Source organism: Juglans regia, unplaced genomic scaffold, assembly GCF_001411555.2.
Source record: "Juglans regia cultivar Chandler unplaced genomic scaffold, Walnut 2.0 Scaffold_680, whole genome shotgun sequence".
In the NCBI taxonomy this organism is placed as follows: domain Eukaryota; kingdom Viridiplantae; phylum Streptophyta; class Magnoliopsida; order Fagales; family Juglandaceae; genus Juglans; species Juglans regia.
In genome coordinates, this window is record NW_023361665.1 from 1,439 (window position 1) to 23,770 (window position 22,332).

Below are 22,332 nucleotides of genomic sequence, written 5' to 3' on the forward strand. Positions count from 1 at the left end.
TGCAGGAACATTTCCCTACAAAATCTGATGTGTTGATTCACTTAGAATGTGCGAAGGGATAAGATTGATTATGTGAGCTGTTGTTAGAACACACACACCCCAACATCTCGAATGAATATTAGATTGAAATCTTAAGGCTCTTGCTACATTAAAAAGGTGTTGATGCTTTCTCTCAACAATTGAGTTCTGTTGAAAAGTCTCAACACAAGAAGTTTAATGTATGATTCCTTTAGAAGAGAAAAAATCATTCATATTGAATTCTAAACCATTGTCAGTCATTACACATTGTATTTTTGTTCAAAATTGTGTAAGGATTAGATTATAAAAGCCTATAAAAATGGATTTTACTTCAGATTTGGATTTGATTAGATACACCCAAGTTGATATTGAGTGATCATCAACAATGGTTAGAAAATATTTAAAACCATCATGAGTAGATATTGAAAGAGGGCCTCATATATCACAAACTACAGTGAATCAAATGGAAAGAAGAAATAGATTTATATAAATGGGTTGGAAAAGATAGAAGTTTATGTTTTGCTAAAGGGCATACAGTACAATTATCATGTACAACTTTATTCTAAGAAACAATGTTTGGAATGGATTTAGCAAGAACAAGCAATCTAGATGATGATGGATGACCTAACCTATTATGCCAAATTCTCAAATTCAAATCAGATACAAAGTAAGTTGACACTTGGTAAAACAATGGAATTATTGACTGCACTCACTAATGGTTGATGCAGAACATGTAACCCAGCTGCTCTTCTACACTTTCCAATCATCTTTCATGAGATAAGACCCTGAATATAACAAACATCAGGCATGAAAATGAAACACCAACTCTAATTAGAAGTTAGCTTAGTAACTGAGAGAAGATTATAAGAGAAACTTGGTACACATAATACATCTTTCAAAGCTAGGCTATCATATAATTATACAGTCCCAAGATGTGTGGCTGTAACATTTTTTCCATTTGGGAGTTTAACAAATGTGTTTAGGATTCGTGTGAATATAGTAAAGAGCTTGACTAAATGTATAATGTGGTCTATGACACCTGTATCTATAATCCAGGTGTTTGAAACAAAGTATGGAGATTCAATTTTATTGGACAAGAAACTTGAAAGGCATTTTGATGTGTTATTATTTGAAGAGAGAACATATTTACCTGAAAAAGTAGGTAAAACATTTGGGCTAGAGGAAACCTTAGCTGCTTGATGAATTGTATTTTGTGTATCAAATGGTTGTGGAGCGAATTAGAGCAAGTAGCTGCTGATATTCTTCTTAAGAGAAAGACATAGAATTCTGAACCTCAAGAGGTGTACTCGTAGATTGAGCCATTATTTGATTTGTTGATGAAACTCTTCCCATTTGCTTGAAGATGGAATTTTGTTTGAAGTTTGGAGGATACCCATGCGGTTTATAGCACTTATTCATTGTGTGATTTGTCATACAAGATTGAGTACATAAAACTTTTTCCCTTATATATTGTTGCTTTCCAAGATTTGGCCATGCATTATCAACCTTTTTATTCATAAAAACTGTTGTTTCCACTCCAGATCTAACCATAGACCCAACTTCCCTCTATATCTCTTCTTGAATTACTAAAGAAAAAACCTTAGTAATTGGTGGTAATGGATCCATCAATAAAATTTGTCCTTTGATATGAGGAAATTCCTCATTTAAACCCAGAAGAAACATGATAATGTGTTCACGCTGTTGATACTCCAAAAACATGCATGTAGCACCACAAGTACTGTTTCTATATGCTCCACATATGCAGTTAGGTATTTGATTATAATTCAACAACTCATCCCACAAACATTTGAATTTTCGATAGTATATACTCCTTGAGTTTTGATCTTGAGTCAAAGAAAAAAGTTCATTCTGCAATTGAAAGATTCTTGGCCCATTATCATGGCAAAATTGATTTCGTAAGTCTTCCCACATATCTCTTGTTGTTTTTGCATAAATGATCGTTTCGTCAATTTCTTTTGATACCGAATTCAAGATCCACGAAAGTACTATGCTATTACAACGATCCCACACAACACATAATGGATCTGTCTCAATCAGCTGAACAACGGCTCCATTTATGAACCCCCATTTTATTCTTGGCCTTCAAAGCCATCTCCATCGATCTATAACAGCAGTGATAGTTGTCTCCCATAAGCACCTTAGACACCAGCATGGATCCAAGCAAATCACCATTTGTAAATGGTACAATTTTGAATCTTCAACACTTAATGAGATAGAGGCCATTGAAGCCATTTGCAGCGGACATAAGCGAAACCCTAAGGTATCCGCTTTGATACCATGAAGCAATTTGAGCAAATCTTGAAAAGACTGAAAGAAAGAGTCTCTAATTCTTTCATATACGAACTGAACTTTAAAAAGAGAGGTGTACAATATTTATACAAAAAGAGTAAAGTGAAATAAAAGTAAAGTAACTAACTAAAATGAGTAACTAAACTAACTAGTTTTGTACCAATTACAATATGCCAGCTCAGATTAATATATGTGATATAATGCCGAAGATGCGATAAATGGTTGATTGTATCGCATTTTTTCAAATGCTGAATTTGATTGTCTCGCATAATATTGATCCGAGGAAACACAAGACTGACTTCAACATCAAATGAACTCGATTTATGTTATGGATGGCACGAGGAAAGCCGATTGATCTGCTACTTCCTTATCTGCATCCGAATTGAGTCATAGTATTTGGTTGGAGGTAATTTACCGTATGCATTGATGATCTATAACCTCCTAGTTGATTCAGGGGTTGATGTGCTAATGACTGAGGGGAGGCAACCACAGATCGGTTCCTTTAACAAGATCACTTTTAGCAAGAGCGAGGGCCACTTGCGAAAAGTAGTGGCATGAAGCGTGATCCAACTTCTACGGATGCCCGTGCTAATATAGAGGCTGCAGGGGTTACTACCCGGGAGATGCAATCCCTGCTCAATGAGCATCGCACACTTTTGATCCAAGACCGGAGAGGATCATGGAAATGATTACTACGCCCATCATGGTTTAACTGCAAGAGATTGAAGGACGCGTTACTATGATCTGGGAGGACTTGGATAGTCTTACACAACAATTTTGAGTTTTGGATCTGACTTTTCATTTTGTATCGAACATTGTCACTTTAATTACTATATCACTTTTATTGGTTATATATAGTAGCTAGCTTGTTTCTTATCAAAAATCATTTTCATTATTTTCCTTACCAATTGACAATATAAAAAATGACATTCCCTAGATGGAAATTTTTTTTTAATTGCAAATTCTTATTTACCATAACAAATGTCATTAATTAATTTTTCAATTAATTATATAAAATTTTTAGGATGACATATTTTATATTTTTTAATTTACCATAAATAATAATTAATCTATATAGGTAGATGTCTCATCTTTTAAAAATGATAACTAATAGACTCAAATAATATTTATTTTTAAAATAATTGAATGTCTTTCAATAAATTTCTATAATTAAATCTATTTCGAATGTCTACGACACCGTTCGAACGACAATTATGTGTATTCGAAAGGTTTATACATATGTTCGAAGGTAAAATGACTGTTCAAACGTCATAACAACCATTCCCGCCAAATTTATTTAAAACCTCCCACTAAAAAAAAGTTCGAATGATTAAATCTCCCATTTGAACGGTGTTTGGCAGTCCCCCGCCACAAATGTGTATGCTTTCTGGCCACGATTATTATTCAAACAGCTAAGTAAACATTCGAACGTGAATTACAATGCGGTTCGAACAAGTTTTAGAATGTTTGAACGTATTTCTGTTTTGAGACACTATATTTCATCTCCAAAAGTCTAGTTCAAACATATATTTGTTTGTTCGAATGCGTAAAAACCTGCTACCAAATTTTCGTCCCAAATAACTACTTTTAGGGATGAAATTTACTGCATCCCTAAAAATGAAATTTCTTGTATTGTGGAGAAGGTGGTGGTGCAGGAAATAGAGATGCAAAAGGACATGGTGGTGGAGGTGGATCAGCATGCTTATGGTTAATAACAAATAATGCTACATACTGTTGTGAAGTGCACAAGCGTCGTGCAGTCACTTTGAAAAATAATGGGGGTCTACTATTAAAAAATTATTTTTTTTTCATATAGATCACATATTTATTTTTTTTTTTAAATGATTGTGCGGTGTTTACTCATTCACGACTGCAATTTCATTAATAAAATAATGAATTATTGGGAACTATTTAATAATTATATGTACTAGAAACGTCTTCCCGCAGAAACAAAACAAATGGTGGAGAAATTACATTGAACTCAAGTGCATAGCGTGTTTATGCTGTTTTGCAGCCATTGATGAGAGGAAAATGATGATAAGGAGATCATCGAAGCTATGTTTTGACAAAGCACTAGAAAAGGGCAAAGTAAAGTGATAGGTGGAGGACAGCATAAACACACTACGTACTGTTGTACACACTACAACACAATTGCTTTTTAGTGACGGTTGGGAAATTGTGACAGTCCCTAGACCGTCACTAAAAGGCATTTTCTGTGACAGTTTTTGGAAACTGTCACTAAAGATAGAATGAGATTTTTTTACATTCGAACGTATGGGAAATATGCGTTCGAACGTCACATATACGTTCGAACGTTATGTCTGTTTACGTTGGAACGTAAAATGTTTTGGCGCAACCGTTCGAAAGTTATTAATTTTACGTTCGAACGTAAAATGTTTTCCGCCAACATGCGAACGTTAATTACTAACGTTCGAACGTTCATTGTAAATTTAAATTAAATGACTTTAATTTAAAAATTATGTATTTTTATTGTGCATAATTTGTGAACAAGTCTAAAAAATTGAATTGTATATATTTATATATACACACTTTGTAATATATAAATATATATTATTGATTTATATATATTTGAAATGCAGTGATTTAGTATTAAAGTTGAAAACTATAACATCAAAGAAGATTAAAAATTGAAATGAAAAAACGATAAAAATATTCCATAATATTTTTCGTTACAAATATTAAAAATAAAATACAAAAATTGATAGAACGTAGTAAACAACAGTCAGATGATAACGTTATCCGCAAAAGTCAAACTCCGTACTTCCTCAGTCAAGGTATCAACCTTGTCGTTGAGGATAGTTACACGATGGGTGAGTTCGGCAACAGACGCCGATATAGCCTCGAGCGATCGATCGATCTTATGATCAATATGCGCAGTCAGCTGTGAGATGACCGCATCAACCCAAGCAGGCCGCACATCTCCTGCAGATGTACTCGGCGTATGCTGACTACTACTCCCGACATGACCTGGCTCAGGCTGCGTCGGAGGAACTAGATCCTCTACAGGGGGTGGCTGACGTCCCCTCGCCTGTCCAATGCTACGCCGATGCGTGGTCATGTCGAGGGGGCTCATCTGATCTTTGACCCGCTCCTCTGGCTGGGTCGGCACTCCCCGTGCAAGTAATAGTCGGCTGATGAGGACACCATATGGGAGATTATCCGTGGAGACGATGCTCGCCTCGTAACGGATCCTCTCAAAAATGTGCAGTGGCAAATCTATAGGATCTCCACGTGCCACTCGTATCAAAAATTGTGCCCGAAGCCGACTAAATGTGGTTTTATGAGCCACAGGATCAACATTTGTTGCAACAATAAGGTGCAACATGCGGAAGAAATGCAGCAGATGGTTCTGGTTGAAGGCGTTCTTCCGCTCGATCTGCATGCGATCCCTCCCGTGAGGATGTAGAAATCCTCGTCTCGGTCATCATCCCGAGCCTCGACGCCAGTATCCTCAGCCTCTGACTGGCCTGCATCATCGGCTGATGCTGGCTCACATCCCCGGCCAGTAGATGATGTAGAAGTGCCTACATCCTCACGGGGTGTTGAGTGTGTAAATGTCTGAGCACCTCGATGAATCCCGAGGTGCTCGCCGATGACATCTGCCGATACCTCAATGGAAACACCGCGTACAGTCACGGTGTGAGAGGATGCATCCGGAGGCATGTCACACATCCCCATATAGAATTCTTGAACCATTGAGGGGTATACCTTCCCCCTCAATGTGCAGATATTTCCCCAGCCTCTACTGAGGAAAACATCTCTTAGGTTCGTCTGCTGCCAACAGAGTTCGTCGAACTCATTAATTAAGACCTCTCTCTCTACCATAACAGTACGAGCTCCGATACGGGCAGTGTCCGACGTGGCTCCTTCCCTCCCTCGTTTTCGTGTATGCAGTGGAAGAGCCATATCCTGAAAATAGAAAAGGAAAAAAAAATTATTTAGAATAATGCATTTTTTTGTATTAATTTTAAGATGCTCTGGATTAACGTTCGAACGTTCTATCTTTAACGTTCGAACGTTAAAGATAAAAACGTTCGGACGTTAACTTATACGTTCGCACGTAAAATAATGTAAATAAATTTACGTTCAAACGTAAAACAAATACGTTCGAATGTACAGATGTACGTTCGAACATAAGCAGTAAACAAATACGTTCGAATTTAAGTTCGAACGTATTTGTTTTACGTGTGAACGTAAATATGAACGTCCGAACGTCGAAGCATGAATAATGTAGAAAATCACTACGTTCGGATGTTATAATTAAACGTCCGACCGTATGTGATTTACGTGCGAAAGTAAATATTAACGTTAGAACGTATGTCGTTTAATAATATTCACGTCCGAATGTAAGACGATTAACGTTCGAACGTGGAAGCCGTAACGGCTCGGTAATTTAAACGTCGTACGTTCGAATGTCTTGGTGAAACGTTCGAACGTTTCGACGCAGAATGGCTGAGTCGACTCAGCCATTATTGAAATCTCGAAAATTTCTCTACAAGGGTCTAAATGCCGAAATGTCACCATGTAAATGAAGTATACACTTCAAGAAACATTTCTACGGTGACTATTCGGCCAATGACTGGTCGTGGTGGCCGGAAAATGAAGTTGAAAATCCGGTAATATTTATCCGGTTTTAAACCAAACTCAATCCAAATGTCAATCTAAATCTCAATAAAATACATGTTATTTGCATAAAAGATGAATGCCTACCTTTTAGTGACGGTTGTGGCGGAGTTGACGGCGGCGGTGACGGCGGCGTGGCGGCAAATAACGGAGAAGACGATGGATACGGGCAGGGAAATGCGTTTCGACGTTCGGTTTTGGCCTTATATACATAGAACGTTCGAACGTACTTATTATTACGTTCGAACGTTTGTCAATATAATATATTATATTATAAATGTTTAAGTTATATATTAGGATGTTATATAATATTATTGACAATTAGATTATTGGTTTTTTTGTGAGTGCTTCTTATATTTATAAAGTTTAGCAATATATAAAATCCGCTCCGACTCCGACTCCGACTTGTCGGAGCGGAGTCGGAGCGGAGTCGGATTTTTTTATTATTTTTTTTTATCTTTTTTAACTTCATATTTGACCCACTTTTTTTTAAAAAAAAAATTTGTGAGCTTTTAAATTTCAATTTTCTCAACATTACCTGTGGGAATTAATTAAACTTTTGATTATAACAAGAAATACAACTAAATAAAACAAGTAACATAATAACATGCATTTAAAAATTAAAAAGAAAGTCCTATTGCAATAGAAACGACGCCGTATTGTATAGTAGTATACTAACTAATATAAATCTATTTTATATATTATATATATATGAAAATTTATAAAAAAAATGAATGATATATATTATTATATATGAATATTAAAAAAAAAAGCACCGAAATATTAATAATAAACTAATATACTTGATATATATATATATATATATATATAAATCTCTAATCTCTTATACTTGATATATATATTATATAAATATTAGTTATACTAATAATTATATTAGTATTAGTTATTATTAATACTATATATTATAGTATTATACTAATAGTGATATTAATACTATATCACTATTATAGTGATTAGTATAACTATATTAGTATTAGTTATAGTGATTTAGTATAACTATATAATATATTAGTATAAGTTATAATACTATAAGTTATAACTGTAGTCTATATTAGTATTAGTATTAGTTATAGCGATTAGCATAACTATATATTAATATTTGCTATAGTGATTTTAATTTAGTATAACTATATAATAGTATTAGTATAAATATTATTATATTACACTAGCTATATCACTGATAGTATTAGTATACTAATGTCTAATACTAATATATCACTATAGTTAATAGTATCACATAGTAATATAGTATTAGTAATTAATACTATAGTGCTTTATATAGTAATTTATATATAGGCTTAAAGTGGTTTACTAATAGTATTAGTATTAGGCCATAAATCTAATTATTATACTAATGTATATTAGAATTACTAATATATTTATCAAAATGAATATGTTGAGAATTTATTAGGTCAAAAAATATAATTAATACAAGATATTGTTATATAAAATTGATATGAATAATACTTTAGTTATTATACATTAGTATTATATGTTATTATAAATTTATAGATTAGTGTTTATCCATTAGTATATGTATTACAATATTACATGTTGATGTTATTATGCATCTTAGTGTTTATAGTATATTATATATACATTAGTATTACATGCTATTATATTTATACATTAGTAATTTAGAACAACATGGTAGTAATATTGTAAATTTTTAGTAGTATGATATTTACATATAGTCATATACTAAACTATTATTAGTAAATTTAGTCTTAATATTATAGTATAAATATATTATTTAACTAGTATAAATATAAGTAATTTAGAAAAACACATATTTTGTGCATAATATATAAATTATATTATGCACAAAATACTATACAATGTAGTATATATATTATATTATAAGTTAAGTATAATAGGAATATTACGTTCGAACGTTTGAAGTTAACGTTCGAACGTTAAAGTAAGAGGCGGGAATTTTCCCGCTCGATGTTTAATATCTGTGTGATTATTTAGACGTAAGGACGTTTATACTATACGTTCGAACATCAAATCCGTCAACGTTCGAACGTTAGTCAAATTAGTGCGGGAGATTTCCCGCTCAAATATGGTAACACTTTCATGAAATGTACGTTCGGACGTTTAAGTAGTATGTTCGAACGTTTATCTATAAATCTACAAACGTTCGAACGAGAAATTGTGATACATTCGAACATATATGAGGAAAGTGCGGGAACTTTCCCGCTAGATTTCATGTTATATCATAAGAAGGGTACGTTCGAACGTGTATTTTAAACGTCCGAACGTTCTGGGCGGGAATAATTTTAGAATTAACGTTCGGACGTTTAAAGTTAACGTTCGAACGTTTAAACTAATAATTTTAGAACTTAATCAGTACGCGCACGGGAGGATGCCCATTATTTCTTTTCTCCCGTGCGCGCAACAGAAAGAGAAAGAGAGAGAGAGAGAGAGAGAGATTTCGACGAGAGAGAGAGAGAGAGAGAGAGAGAGAGAGAGTTAGAGTGAGAGAGAGTTGAGTTAGAGAGTGAGAGAGAGGTGAGTTTTGGTAAGATAATATTTTTATTTCTTGTCTTTATTTAAATTTTATGATATTTATAGAATGTGTTTTTGTTATAGAATATTTCTAATAAGTTTGTGTTGTATTTTTTTGAAGGATTGCTTGTTTTGGGAAGTTTGAAGATTTTGATTTGTAAGAGGATATTGTGAGTGCTAGGTATATTTCTAAACTTTATCAATATGTTGTTGTGATTTGATGCTTACTTTTTATCATATTGTGATTATTGTTTGTATAGTTTGTAAATAGTTTGTGAGTTATTCTAAATATGTTGTGATATAAATTTGAAATATTGTGTTTATTATTAAAAATATATTGTCATTAGGCTTTGTTAATACATGTTTATTGCTTATTCAAGTTTAGAAATATGTTAATACATGTGGCATGTTATTTTGTGAATATATATTTGTGAAAATTTGTGTCGAGGGTGTAAAAATTTGTGTGCGATAGGATTGGATGAAGTAGAGCATCATATATTTGTGAACGGTATGGATCTAGGGTATACGCGATGGGTACTGCATGGTGAGCCGTATGAAGGGTCAGCAGATGTATTGGTCGATCATCACAATTATTTACGGCACATGGATGATGATTATGAGCATGATGAGATGGAGGAGATGTTGGGTGACATTGGAGCTGGGATGTTTATGGATGAGGTTAACGACAATGCCTCAAGTGGTGGATCAGGGACTGATTGTGAAAATTTTCCTTCACTGTGGGAAGATGCAAAGCGCGAGCTTTACCCAGGTTGTACAAAGCATTCCAAAATGTCGTTTATTGTGCGGTTGCTTCACATAAAATCATTGTGTGGGATGTCGACGAAAGCAATAAACATGGTATTGGACTTATTTAACGAGGTGCTTCCCGAAGGGTCTGCATTGCTTAAGAACTTTTATGAAGCGAAACAGTTGAGAAAGGGATTAGGATTTGAGTACAAGTCCATACATGCATGCAAGAATGATTGTGTATTGTTTTGGAAGGAGAACGAGGAGATACAAGCATGTCCTGTATGTGGAGAGTCAAGGTGGAAAGGTAAGAAAAACGTGCCGGTTAAGGTGTTGCGGTATTTTCCCTTGAAACCTAGGTTGCAAAGACTATATATGTGTAACAAAACAGCTCATGATATGAGGTGGCACGAGGAGAAAAGAGTTAAGAATGACGGGTATATGAGGCATCCGGCTGATTCACTTGCGTGGCAGTCTTTCGATAATCAGTATCCAGAGTTCGGGTTAGAAGCTCGGAACGTGCGCCTGGGACTCACAACCGATGGATTCAACCCTTTTGGGAATATGAGTACAAGTTATAGCACTTGGCCCGTTGTATTGATTCCGTACAATCTTCCACCATGGAGGTGCATGAAGGCGCCAAACTTTTTGTTAACTTTACTCATCCCTGGCCCTAGATCACCTGGGAATGATATTGACGTATTCATGCAGCCGTTGATTGAAGAGCTGAAAGAGTTATGGGAAACAGGGGTTAGAACTTATGATGCATCTAAGTCGACATCTTTTCAGATGCATGCTGCGGTAATGTGGACCATAAATGATTTTCCGGCGTATGGGAATCTTTCCGGCTGGAGTACGAAAGGGAAGATTTGAGAACTATTATATTTTTCGGATGGGAAAATTTTCCGGCGTATGGGAAAATTTTCCGGCGTTCACTTAGATTAATCTATTATATTTTTTACCTGATTCCCTTGTTAGGATGAATTCGACCTCGACTTTAGCCGTAGCGAGGATTTGAGAACCGTGAATGAGTTGATGGCTACACTATTCCGACGTCACAAAGGACGATGTCATGACCACTTCAAGAAGTTTGAGACGTTGGAAGAGGCTGCGCAGTCTCCTTTTCAGCAGATGAAGTTAGATGATTGGAGAAAGTGTTGTGATCTTTTCGCATCTCCAGATTATCAGGTATTTTACATTTATATCTTTAAATTATTTACATTCATATTCGTTTTATACATTATATGTATACATATTACAATTAACATTTTTAATATATTTTGTAGCACTTGAGTTCTACAAATGCACAGAATAGATCCGTTCTGACTGTCCACCATCGTGCCGGTTCAAGGTCATTCCACCGTCTTGCTGAAAAAATGGTAATTAAAAAATTATAGAATTTATTTATTTTCCTGATATTCTTTCTGATAAGTACTAACATTATCTTTTTAAAATTGCTAATATTGTCGCTTTGTTAGAAACGTGATGATCCTGAAAACTTTTCCCTCATTCATGTCTATGCTGCTGCTCACACTAATGAGCATAGTGAGTGGATGGATCCTGTCGCTGCAGATAATTATGTAAGCAGTGTTAATTTTGTTAAATAAATTTTTTATAGAACATTTTAATAGTTTATTTCTTATTTCTATTTCTTTTAATACGTTACTAATTATTTACGATCATTACCTTTTAAATTGCAGAACAAAATGTTGGAGATGCAGTCGACTTCTGCGGAATCCTCTCCTAGTGACATAGACATATTCACCCAAGTGCTCGGGCCGCAGTCTAGTATGGCAAGAGGTTTGGGACGATCTATCAAGCATAAATGTTCATCCTCCTCAACCTCATCGGCTTCACAAATTAATAATCTTACAGCAGATTTAGAAGCTGCACGGCGTGAGAATGAGTATATGAGGTCGAGACAGCAAGAGTTAGAGTCTCTCTTAGAACGACAGTCTCATTTAGAGACGCGTTTGCAGGACCAACAGAGAGACCAGGAGGAAAGAATACGCAGTGAAGTGCAAGAGCAAGTGCAACGAGAGATGATGGTGCAAATGGAGCGTGTTATGTCGTTGCAACAGAATCCCCGTGGGCGAGGGAAAAAGAAGAAATAAATTTTATCAATATTTCTGACTAGTTTTAATATCTAATTTTGTACTTTTATAAGACATTGTTACTTGTTAATTGGGTATGTAATATGATACTATTGGTATTTTGTTTTTAAATTTTATGAAATTAGTATTTCTGATCTGTACGTTCGAATGTAAATAAAAATCGTTCGAACGTTGGTTCACACTGTACCAAACGTTCGAACGTAAATACAATTGAATCGTTCGAACGTTAAACCGACTAACGTTCGAACAAAGAACTTGCATTCGGACGCTCCTTCGTTTACATTCGAAATAACGTCCGAACATTAAACGCGCTACGTTTGAACATTTACGTTTACGTTCGAACAAATATTCGAACGTTTATTGTAATTAACGTTCGGACGCATTAACATGCGAACGTAAATATGATACGTTCGAACGATATACAACAAACGTCAACTTCTCTCATTCGAACGCCAATCGGGTCGGGTATAACGTCCGAACGTTTAATTTTACGTCCGAACGTGATTTTCTGTGACAGTTCATAACCGTCACAAAAAAAGGAACGTTCGAACGTTGTACCGAACGGAACACTTCCAACCGTCACTAAAAATATTTTTTGTGACGGTTGAACAGTAAACCGTCACCAAATGTTTTCTGTGACGCACTTTACGTGACGGTCATGGTGACGGTTTCAAACCGTCACCAAATATGTTTAGTGACGGTTTGCCATTTTTTTGTGACAGTTTCCTCTGTCACAAAATACACATTCTGTTGTAGTGACAGTAGTGTTTTGTGTATGTAATTCTAATCCCCAGCTAGACTGGACCACATGCATGCACTGTACTGTGGGCACCGACTGGCAAGCTGCCACCACCACCCACTTTTGCATGTGCTAGATATATATATATATATATATATATATATATATTATGTATGTATGTATATATTAAAACTTCAACAGTTTATAACTAGCTATATATATGGTCTCAGAATCAAATGTTGGACACAGTTAAGATTGGACTAGTATTACTGTCTAGTGTCTACCATAAGTGGTTTTGTTGGCTTCTAGACAATATATATACATATATATATACATGTTCAGATTTTTATCGTAACTTAATTAATAGAAGCGTAAATTACTTTGTTTAAGCATTGAGCACATTAATATTATGTCAATTATTATTCACATGTAAATAAGTACCCTAAAATCTTTCCTACATATATGTAACAATATCAATCCTTGATCCATTCTAGCTAGCTACACGAGTACTTATTGCCCTTTTTATTGGATGATAACCTATACATCATAGTTTCATAAAAGTCTCATGAATTGTTTACTGAAAAAATAGGTATGTATCAGAATTTTTCCATAATAATTAATCGCTAAATAATATATATGATTAACGTAATTCATTAGTATTAATTTATTGCTACTTTTGAATCTTGCACTTTGAATATATATTATATATATATAATTCTTTTACTCGTCATTCCTTCACCACACATGACCACATATGATTTTTTTTTCCTTATTAAATTTATAGTGTATGGATAATGAGTAGAAGAATTCCTTTAGTTTAGCAAGAAAAAAATAAAAAATCAAGTATGCATGATGTGTGGTGTAGGCCGGATGATGAGTAGAATGACTCATATTATATATCTTCCTATAACTTAAAAGAGCATATCCTTGTTACTGTTCATTAATTTTCATCAACAGTAATGAACAGTAAAGATGCTGTTTTTTTCCGCATGTTTTTTTTTCTCGCATATCCCTATAACTGTTAATTACTGTTCATCAGCAGTAACTATGAACAGTAAAGAGGCTTTTTTTTTTTCCGCATGTTTGTTTGGTTTTTCTGTTTCTTTTTGGATTCGTCCATGTGAATGTCAATGTGCAACGTAATACCACAATCGTGCACGGGAAATGAGAGAGAGGGAGAAAGGAAAAGTGAGGAAAAATATTAGTTTTTAGATTTTAAATTCCAACCTTTCATCTTTAATCTTTAGATTTAATCTAACGGTAAAAGTTTAAATATTGATTTAAACTAACATAAAATAGATAATTAAAATATAAATATTCTATCATACACTTAAAATTAACTTCAATTTATAAAATATTAATTTTTCATCATTAAATAAAAGATAAAGTTTTACTGAACATTTTTAAGAGAATAATATTATACCATACACTAAAAATCAACTTTAATTTATAAAATACTAATTTTTCATCATTAAATAAATGATGAAATTTTACTGTACATTTTTAAGATGAACATAAATAAATAATAATTTATGCATTAGACTATTTTAATATTCGAAATTACACTTTATTTTTTTTTTCAATTTGACAAATGTGGCAAACGTGCTTTTTTTTTTATCAATTAGAAAATCTTACGCTATACAGGATTTTACACAAGTACCAATAATTTCAAAGTAACCAAGCTCATTCTAGAGATCAGCGTAATCACTGAATCAAATAAATAGTACAAACAGAAAAAAATATAATAAAATATGAACTAATTAATTAATGTCGTCTGGCCGATTTGACGCTTCTATCCTTGCCGACCTTACTATACTAGGATGCCAATTAACCTTTTATATATGTGTGCGTATATATATCTCCTTACATTTAAAAGTGTATATCGTCTGATGAATAGTAATGAACAATGATAAATAGTATTCTTATTTTACGCTTCCCTTCTTCATACATCTCTACATCCTCACAGCAATATTCTTCACAAAATCACCACAAAATATCACAAAAATTATTACAAAATACCACAACAGATCACAAAATCACCACATACAATATCTTAATTGAATTATATATAATGATCAATAAACGGAGTGACCCATTTCGGGAGAGGGAGTTGCGAGGAGACGAGGGCTGCCATGGGAGCTTCGACGGTGGCTTGGATCCATGTGGGTGGTCGCCGGAGGAAGAGGAGCTCGATGGTGGTGGTGCGGTGATATGGGGACAACGTATGGCAGCGGTATGATGGAGAAATTGTGTGAGACCCATGCGGGAGAGGGAGTTGCGGGGAGACGAGGGCTACCATGGGAGCTTCGACGGTGGCTTGGGTCCATGGGGGTGATTGCCGAAGGAAGATGAGCTTGATAGTGGTGGTGCGATGGCGCAGTGGCGCAAGCGTTGAGACCCATTTCGGGTTGCTCGCGTGCTACGAAGGGAGGAGCTGCCAAGGGGCTTCGATGGTGGGGTTTGCTCGCCGGCGTGAGGGGAAGCCGGTGACGTGGTCGGTGACACCCACGGTGGTGCATGGCTGCTTGAGGGAGGAGATCGGGTGAGAGAAAGAAGCCGTGGCTGAGCGGAATGAGAGAGAGGGAGAAAGAGAAAGTGAAGGGAAAAGAAACTTTTTGGGATTTAAATCTAACCCTTCATCATAACTCTCCAAATTTGATCAATGGTAAAAATTTAAATACTGATTTAAATTAATTTAAATATTAATCTTTCATCATTAAATAAATAATGAAATTTTGTTAAATATTTTAAAAAAAGTAAAACTATATAAATAATTAGAGTTTTAACATAATTTAAATATGATAATATTCTTAATTAACTAAAGAAAACTGTTACAGCTATTGAAAAAGTAGTCCGAAAATGTGTCCTGAATGTGTATTTCACTTTTTTATTTTTCTTTTCTTTTTTTTTCATGTATTTTTTTAATCATCATAAACATTTTAAAAAAATAAAAAATTCACAACATCATTAAAAAACATTTCCTTAATCACTAGGTAAAAAAAAAAAGGTGAGAGAGGGAGAAAGAGAAAGTGAGACGAAAAGGAAACTTTTTAGGATTTAAATCTAACCCTTCATCATAACTCTCTAAATTTGATTAAATGTAAAAATTTAAATACTGATTTAAATTAATTTAAAATATATAATTAACATATAAATATCATATCATAAATAAATTATCAAATTTAATTTATAAAATACTAATCTTTCATCATTAAATAAATAATGAAATTTTGTTAATTATTTTTAAAAAAGTATAACTATATAAATAATTAGAGTTTTAACATAATTTAAATATGATAATATGTCTTGAATGTGTATTTCACTTTTTTATTTTTCTTTTCTTTTTTTCATGTATTTTTTTAATCATCATAAACATTTAAAAAAAATAAAAAATTCACAACATCATTAAAAAAACACTTCCTCAATCACTAGATAAAAATAAAATAAAATAAAAATTAGGCAAACGTCCCTTGGACATTACTACTGCTAGTGTGTGTATATATATATATATATATATATATATATATATTTATATGCAGGGACCCGATGACAAATATATTAATTAGATAATCTTCAGCTCGTGTAATTTGATGGATACTTTCAATTATCTTTAGTATGTGAGTTATATTTAACAGCTAGCATATGAAGTAACAAATTATTATGTAAATTGTGAAAATCACGCTCAAGAATATAGTGATTTGTAACATAACCATTGGATGATAAAAATAAGAAACAGTTTGAGGAAACATATTGTAATTTGTAAAGCAACAACTCTTCGGAAAGATGATACCTAGCTAGCTAATTACCTACTGAGTACTGTAAAGGGATCATTGAGTCAGCAGTCGTCAGCACCAGTTAAGAGGTAAAGCAGAAGCAGAAGTAATTGGGGTTTCACAAACTTCAGACTCTGAAAATGATTTCCAAATTTAGTTAGATATATAAGGAGGACAGCATAAATACACTAGGAGTGTAACCAGTCTTGAGTGATCATGTTCTTCCGTGCGTATGTTAGGCCAAATTGTATGGACATCCACCTTCTCTATTGCATGTGCTTCAACCACTCTTTCAATGGATGAACTTTTGGAGCCCCATTCTCTCCCTATATATATATATCAAGCCTCCCTTTCATTTGAAGCTGTGGTCATGGGATAAAAACTCATTCTCATGGCTAATTACAAAGTTCTTAGTATTTTTGTCTTTTTGTTATTGGGTTTAGGCATTTGTTCTGCAACTAGAGCCCTCCTCACTCGTGAAGGACCTAATCACATTCCCGAGTTTGGCCATGATGTAGTACATGGCACTGGTGTCGGGTATGGTGGTGGAGGATCAGGAGGTGGCTCTGGGTATGGAGGCTCATGGGAACATGGTGTTGGTGGCTATGGTAGTGGAGGCGGTAGTGGAGAAGGAGGTGGAGTAGGCTATGGAGCTGCTGGTGGACATGGTGGAGGATACGGAGGAGGTGGTGGTAGTGGCGGCAGTTATGGTGTAGGAGGAACTGGATATGGGATCGGTGGTGGTGAAGGAGGAGGAGGGGGATATGGAGCTGGTGGTGAACATGGGGTAGGATATGGTGGTGGTGGTGGAGGAGGAAAGGGTGGCGGTAGTGGTGGTGTTGTGGGATATGGAGCAGGTGGAGAGCATGGTATTGGTTACGGAGGTGGTGAAGGAGGTGGTGCCGGATATGGAGCTGGTGGTGATCATGGAGCTGGATATGGTAGTGGCAGTGGTGGAGGAAAAGGTGGTGGTTATGGTGTAGGAGGGGAGTATGGTGCTGGTTATGGAGGTGGTGAAGGGGGAGGTCACGGTGGTGGCTACGGTGTAGAAGGAGAACATGGGGCTGGCTATGGAGGGGGAGGTGGTGGTGGGACAAATTATGGTGCTGGTGGAGCACACGGAGGTGGATATGGAAGTGGTGGAGGAATAGGTGGAGGTTATGGTGGTAGTGGTGGTGGTGGTGGTGGCTATGGTAGTGGCAGTGGCAGTGGCTATGGTGTTGGAGTTGAACATGGGGTAGGATATGGAGGTGGTGGTGGGAGTGGCGGCGGTGGTGGCACAAGTTATGATGCTGGTGGAGCACACGAAGGTGGATATGGAAGTGGTGGAGGAACAGGTGGAGGTTATGGTGGTGGCGGCGGCGGCGGCGGCGGCTATGGTAGTGGCAGTGGCTATGGTGTTGGAGTTGAACATGGGGTAGGATATGGAGGTGGTGGTGGGAGTGGTGGAGGTGGTGGCCATGGTGGCTATTCCCCTTGAAAAAGCAACGTCTTAACTCTTGCCCATGTTATTCGAACGGAACAAGGTCAATTTGGGTATATGAAACTCATAATATATGTAATCAATGCTCTTGAAAAGTTGTTATTTATCATTAATTAATATGCAGTTCTTGTTTTTATTGATATTTAACTTAGGGTTATGATCCAACTTTTAAATAATCAGAATTTCAATTAGAAACTATTCCTCAATGATTTTTATTGCGAACAAAGAGACAATATAAAGGGATTCATATATTTGGATAAGTTAATTGGCCATTCATCCAAAAAGGTTATTAACTATATATAAAACAACAATAATGCAATTATTAGAGTCATACCCTTAGCAGCCAGCCACGCTTTTGTCCATTTCTCTTTTTATCATCGAATGATCACCAGATTGAAGAATAATTAAGTTGAAGACAATTAGGGCAAGCATGCAAGCATGATGCTTCCATAATGGGTAGAATATATGGATATTGCATGGATTCAAAAGCACTTACTGAAATGGAAATTTGACCCAATTACATATATAAAAGATAGTGTTTAAATCCATAATTACATGAATCATGATTGGTAAAGGAATGGCTTGCCCTTGGACATTTGTCTCGTCCGCATGGAATAAAATATTTGTCGTCTTTAGAGTCTCGGCCTTATCGACCCATCAACATAAAATAAAATAAAATATTATTAAAAATTAAATAAAATATTATTAAAATATTATTTTTATTTTAAAATTTTAAAAAATTAAATTATTTATTATATTTTATATAAAAATTTTAAAAAAATAATAATTATATGAGATGAAATAAAATTAGATAATTTAATCAAATCATACCAGCTGTTATTGTCTTTGTGCCACAAGAGAATTAAAAGTCTTTCAACTTTATTTTTTTTTCTTCTCAGCAGAAAGTCTTTCATTTGATTATATATGCATCATGACTCGGTAATAATGCTACAGAGTAGACCACTCTCTTTTGTTTTTCAAACCGAGCCAGATTATTTATATCTACGTCGAATTATATCATGCCACGAACCATACCGCATTAAATGATTCTAACTGTACAAATAGACCACTCTCTTATACTTTATCTTACCTCTATCCGTAGATCAAATGTTAAATAATCGTTAGATTCTTTTTTTTAATTTTTTATCAAGAGCTATGCATTTTATAATATACTTATATTTTATCTCTCTATTGACAAACATTCTCATTGAATTGACTAAGGGTAAGTTTGAAGGATAGAATGAGAATTTTGTGTTTTATTTTAAAATTTAAAATATTATGTTTTAATATTATTATTGTTTTGAGATTTGAAAAATGTGTATTGAGATTTGAAAAAATTAAATTGTTTATTATATTTTATATAGAAATTTAAAAAATATGTAATGATGAGATGAGATGAGATGAAAATTTTATATTTTATCTTGTACCCCAAATTTTATCCTCAAATTTTAACTAATATGACATGAATTCATATATAATGCATTCTCATTGCTCGAGCCTTCCAACGTACGGGCTTACTTTCTTTAGGGCCTGAATTACCCTTCCAGAAACCATTCTATCACTAAATAGTATGGATCGTGCATACATGCCACATCATCAATTCAATATTTTTTAGAAACATGAATAAAATTGTATAGTTCATCAGCTTTTTTTTATTATTGAAAATCATTACAAATCATTTAACAAATTTAAAAAGTAGTGATCGTCTTACATGACTAGCAAGAGGTGGCATATATTGAGCATCTAATTCGCCAGGGATATGCAGATTTGAGATGATTGCCGATCGAACACATGACAAAACCAACTTTGGAATTCACGTTGTACTTAAGTCCAGGGAGAATATGGAGCAATTAAGAATATGGGAACAAGCTGGTAGGCTCGAGACCAACGTCGTTGCAGTTGTTGTCCTGCATGGACTCATGATCATCATGTTCCGGAGTCTTTTAATTAGAAACATATACGAATTCTTATCAATTTGTTAGTAAAAGGATCGAGTACTTCGGGTTGTATCGAGTGAAAAATTCGCTGAATATATTCCAAAAAAGGAAAAGATTATTTATTATATATATATATATATATATATATATATATATATATATAACAGGTACAACGGATCTTGATGATCTTTTCCTTCTTAAGAGGATATAACAGCTAGCTTTATTACGGAGAGGAATTGATCAGTTTGATGATATTTATAATGAAGATCAATATATATATATATATATATATATATTAGGATGTATATATGAGTTTAGAAGTTAGATGTGAAGGAGAGCATATAAAGCAAAAAATAACACTATATATATTCCATGCACAAAGAGTACATGTACTCTTTTTATATTGTACAACATATATATATATATATAGGCAATATATATAAATAGCCCAAGGCGCCATATATATCATATATGCATGATAGTAAATTTTTTTATTACAAAGCCATTCTAATGATCTCTTATTGTCTCATTCTACAGGCATTTTAGTTTTAAACCATCTGCACGCATGCATGCATGCATCGATCATATCTCCTGCCGGCCAGCTTGGTCTCTCAAAGCATTGGCTTCAACAAGAAAACTTCCCCTCAATTTTTTATCCTGATATTCATGAGCTCGTTCCTTGAGAATTTCGTCGAACTCCATGGAGATGATAACTTTTGGAGTGGGTACTACTGATGCTGGTGATTCGACTGGAGTGTTCTCTCCGCTACTAATCGTCGGCAGGCCTCTAATCATGTCAGCCCCTCCTCCATCGTTCATAATCACCATATTGCATGGGATTTTTTTAGCATAAAATTGACTGTTCTTTCTTTGATGTCTGAAACCATGAAACGCAAAGCAACCTATATATTACGCCTAATTAGGTCAAAAACAAATAAACCTAACACCTAATATTCTTGTCATGACTTAAAATTAAATTAAAGAAGATCGACTACAACTTTAAAATCAACTAGCTAGTTTGTTCATGTCTCTGTCGATCTTGAACTATTCTAGCTAATTAACCTACCTATCCAACACCACCCATGTCGCATTAAGGCACGTGATTTGCTCAACTGCCAACAGTCGTGAGGGATGACCCATTACAACCTTTTTTTGTGCCACAACCTACATTCCACGTTGCAAAAATTTAGTAAAGTTCGTAACTCTAATCTTTCAAATAAGGTGTAGCAGTTAGCAGTAGTACTAACAACATCAATAATATATCATTAATGACCATTAAAAATCAAAATCAAAATTTATGGGAGTTTAAGATCAGTTGAATGGACGTACCCCATATGCTCTGCAAAGTTCATCGACTGCTTGAAGTTTTAGATTTCTGGCATCACTTCCCAACTCTCCTTTCTCGTTCACATTAGGCGGCTTCAGAACATCAAGCCATGCTGTCTTGAAATAAACTAGAAAAAGCCCAGTAATTCTCCATGTTAGGATGAAATACAAGGCAAATAATTAATTTATTTAGTAGATAACCATATATATATATATTATATATATGCAGCGCTTACGTGGAATGTTAAGCCATGGCATTACACCGACGAGAGTGAGAACAGAACGTCCAGGAACAACAACATTCTCAAGAGCCCATTTTGTGGCCTCGATTGTGAATTCTTCCATCCCATCCATCACTATGACCACATTTTCTGGATAGTTTTCCGAGCCTGGTGATTCGTGCAATCTAAGATTTCCCAGTGAACTCCTCCTCTTTCTAAAAGGCCAAGACCTCCGATGATTACCGCCATGTCCAAAAGAAGAAATCATAATACCGATCTATTTCGGGGAATTAATGTAATGCTTCTCCTAATCACCGACACAGAAAGGAGGAGAAAAGGAAAGGGAGAGGAAGAGCGTCTCTCCAGTCCTTAAGAATAGGTGCCAGATCCTGTTTGAGGGAAAGAATCAAAATAGCGATCGATATAAACGAGACTGTGCATGATACATGCATTGACACGAACGAGGCCGGTTTCCAGCAAATTATGTT

At 34.7% G+C, this 22,332-nt stretch overlaps 2 protein-coding genes across 2 annotated transcripts; one reads left to right on the plus strand and one right to left on the minus strand.

Moving 5' to 3' along the window:
- Nucleotides 1-15,401: 15,401 nt before the first annotated feature.
- LOC109019696 (glycine-rich cell wall structural protein 1.8-like) lies at nucleotides 15,402-18,357 on the plus strand. The gene is made up of 2 exons (XM_035687119.1): nucleotides 15,402-15,646; nucleotides 17,340-18,357. Exons 1-2 carry the CDS (start codon nucleotides 15,402-15,404, stop codon nucleotides 18,355-18,357), a joined length of 1,263 nt encoding a protein of 420 aa, XP_035543012.1.
- A 2,401-nt stretch (nucleotides 18,358-20,758) lies between these two features.
- Nucleotides 20,759-22,057, minus strand: LOC118346108. Its single transcript, XM_035687121.1, has 4 exons — nucleotides 21,860-22,057; nucleotides 21,627-21,751; nucleotides 21,364-21,461; nucleotides 20,759-21,174 (listed from the first exon to the last, which is right to left on the minus strand). The coding sequence occupies exons 1-4, from the start codon at nucleotides 21,975-21,977 to the stop codon at nucleotides 20,880-20,882; spliced, it is 636 nt and encodes a 211-aa protein (XP_035543014.1). The 5' UTR covers nucleotides 21,978-22,057; the 3' UTR covers nucleotides 20,759-20,879.
- Between the last annotated feature and the right edge of the window lie 275 nt (nucleotides 22,058-22,332).

Bases quoted from the DNA above. Each gene is read 5' to 3' on its own strand.
- LOC109019696 (XM_035687119.1), top strand. From the start codon at position 15,402: ATGGGAGCTTCGACGGTGGCTTGGGTCCATGGGGGTGATTGCCGAAGG. The intron at 15,647-17,339 runs GTGAGAGAAAGA...TTCTGCAACTAG, and splicing joins TGCTTGAGGGAGGAGATCGG to AGCCCTCCTCACTCGTGAAG.
- LOC118346108 (XM_035687121.1), bottom strand. From the start codon at position 21,977: ATGGATGGGATGGAAGAATTCACAATCGAGGCCACAAAATGGGCTCTT. The intron at 21,462-21,626 runs GTACGTCCATTC...CGTGGAATGTAG, and splicing joins AACTTTGCAGAGCATATGGG to GTTGTGGCACAAAAAAAGGT. The intron at 21,175-21,363 runs GTAGGTTAATTA...TCATGGTTTCAG, and splicing joins ACATGGGTGGTGTTGGATAG to ACATCAAAGAAAGAACAGTC.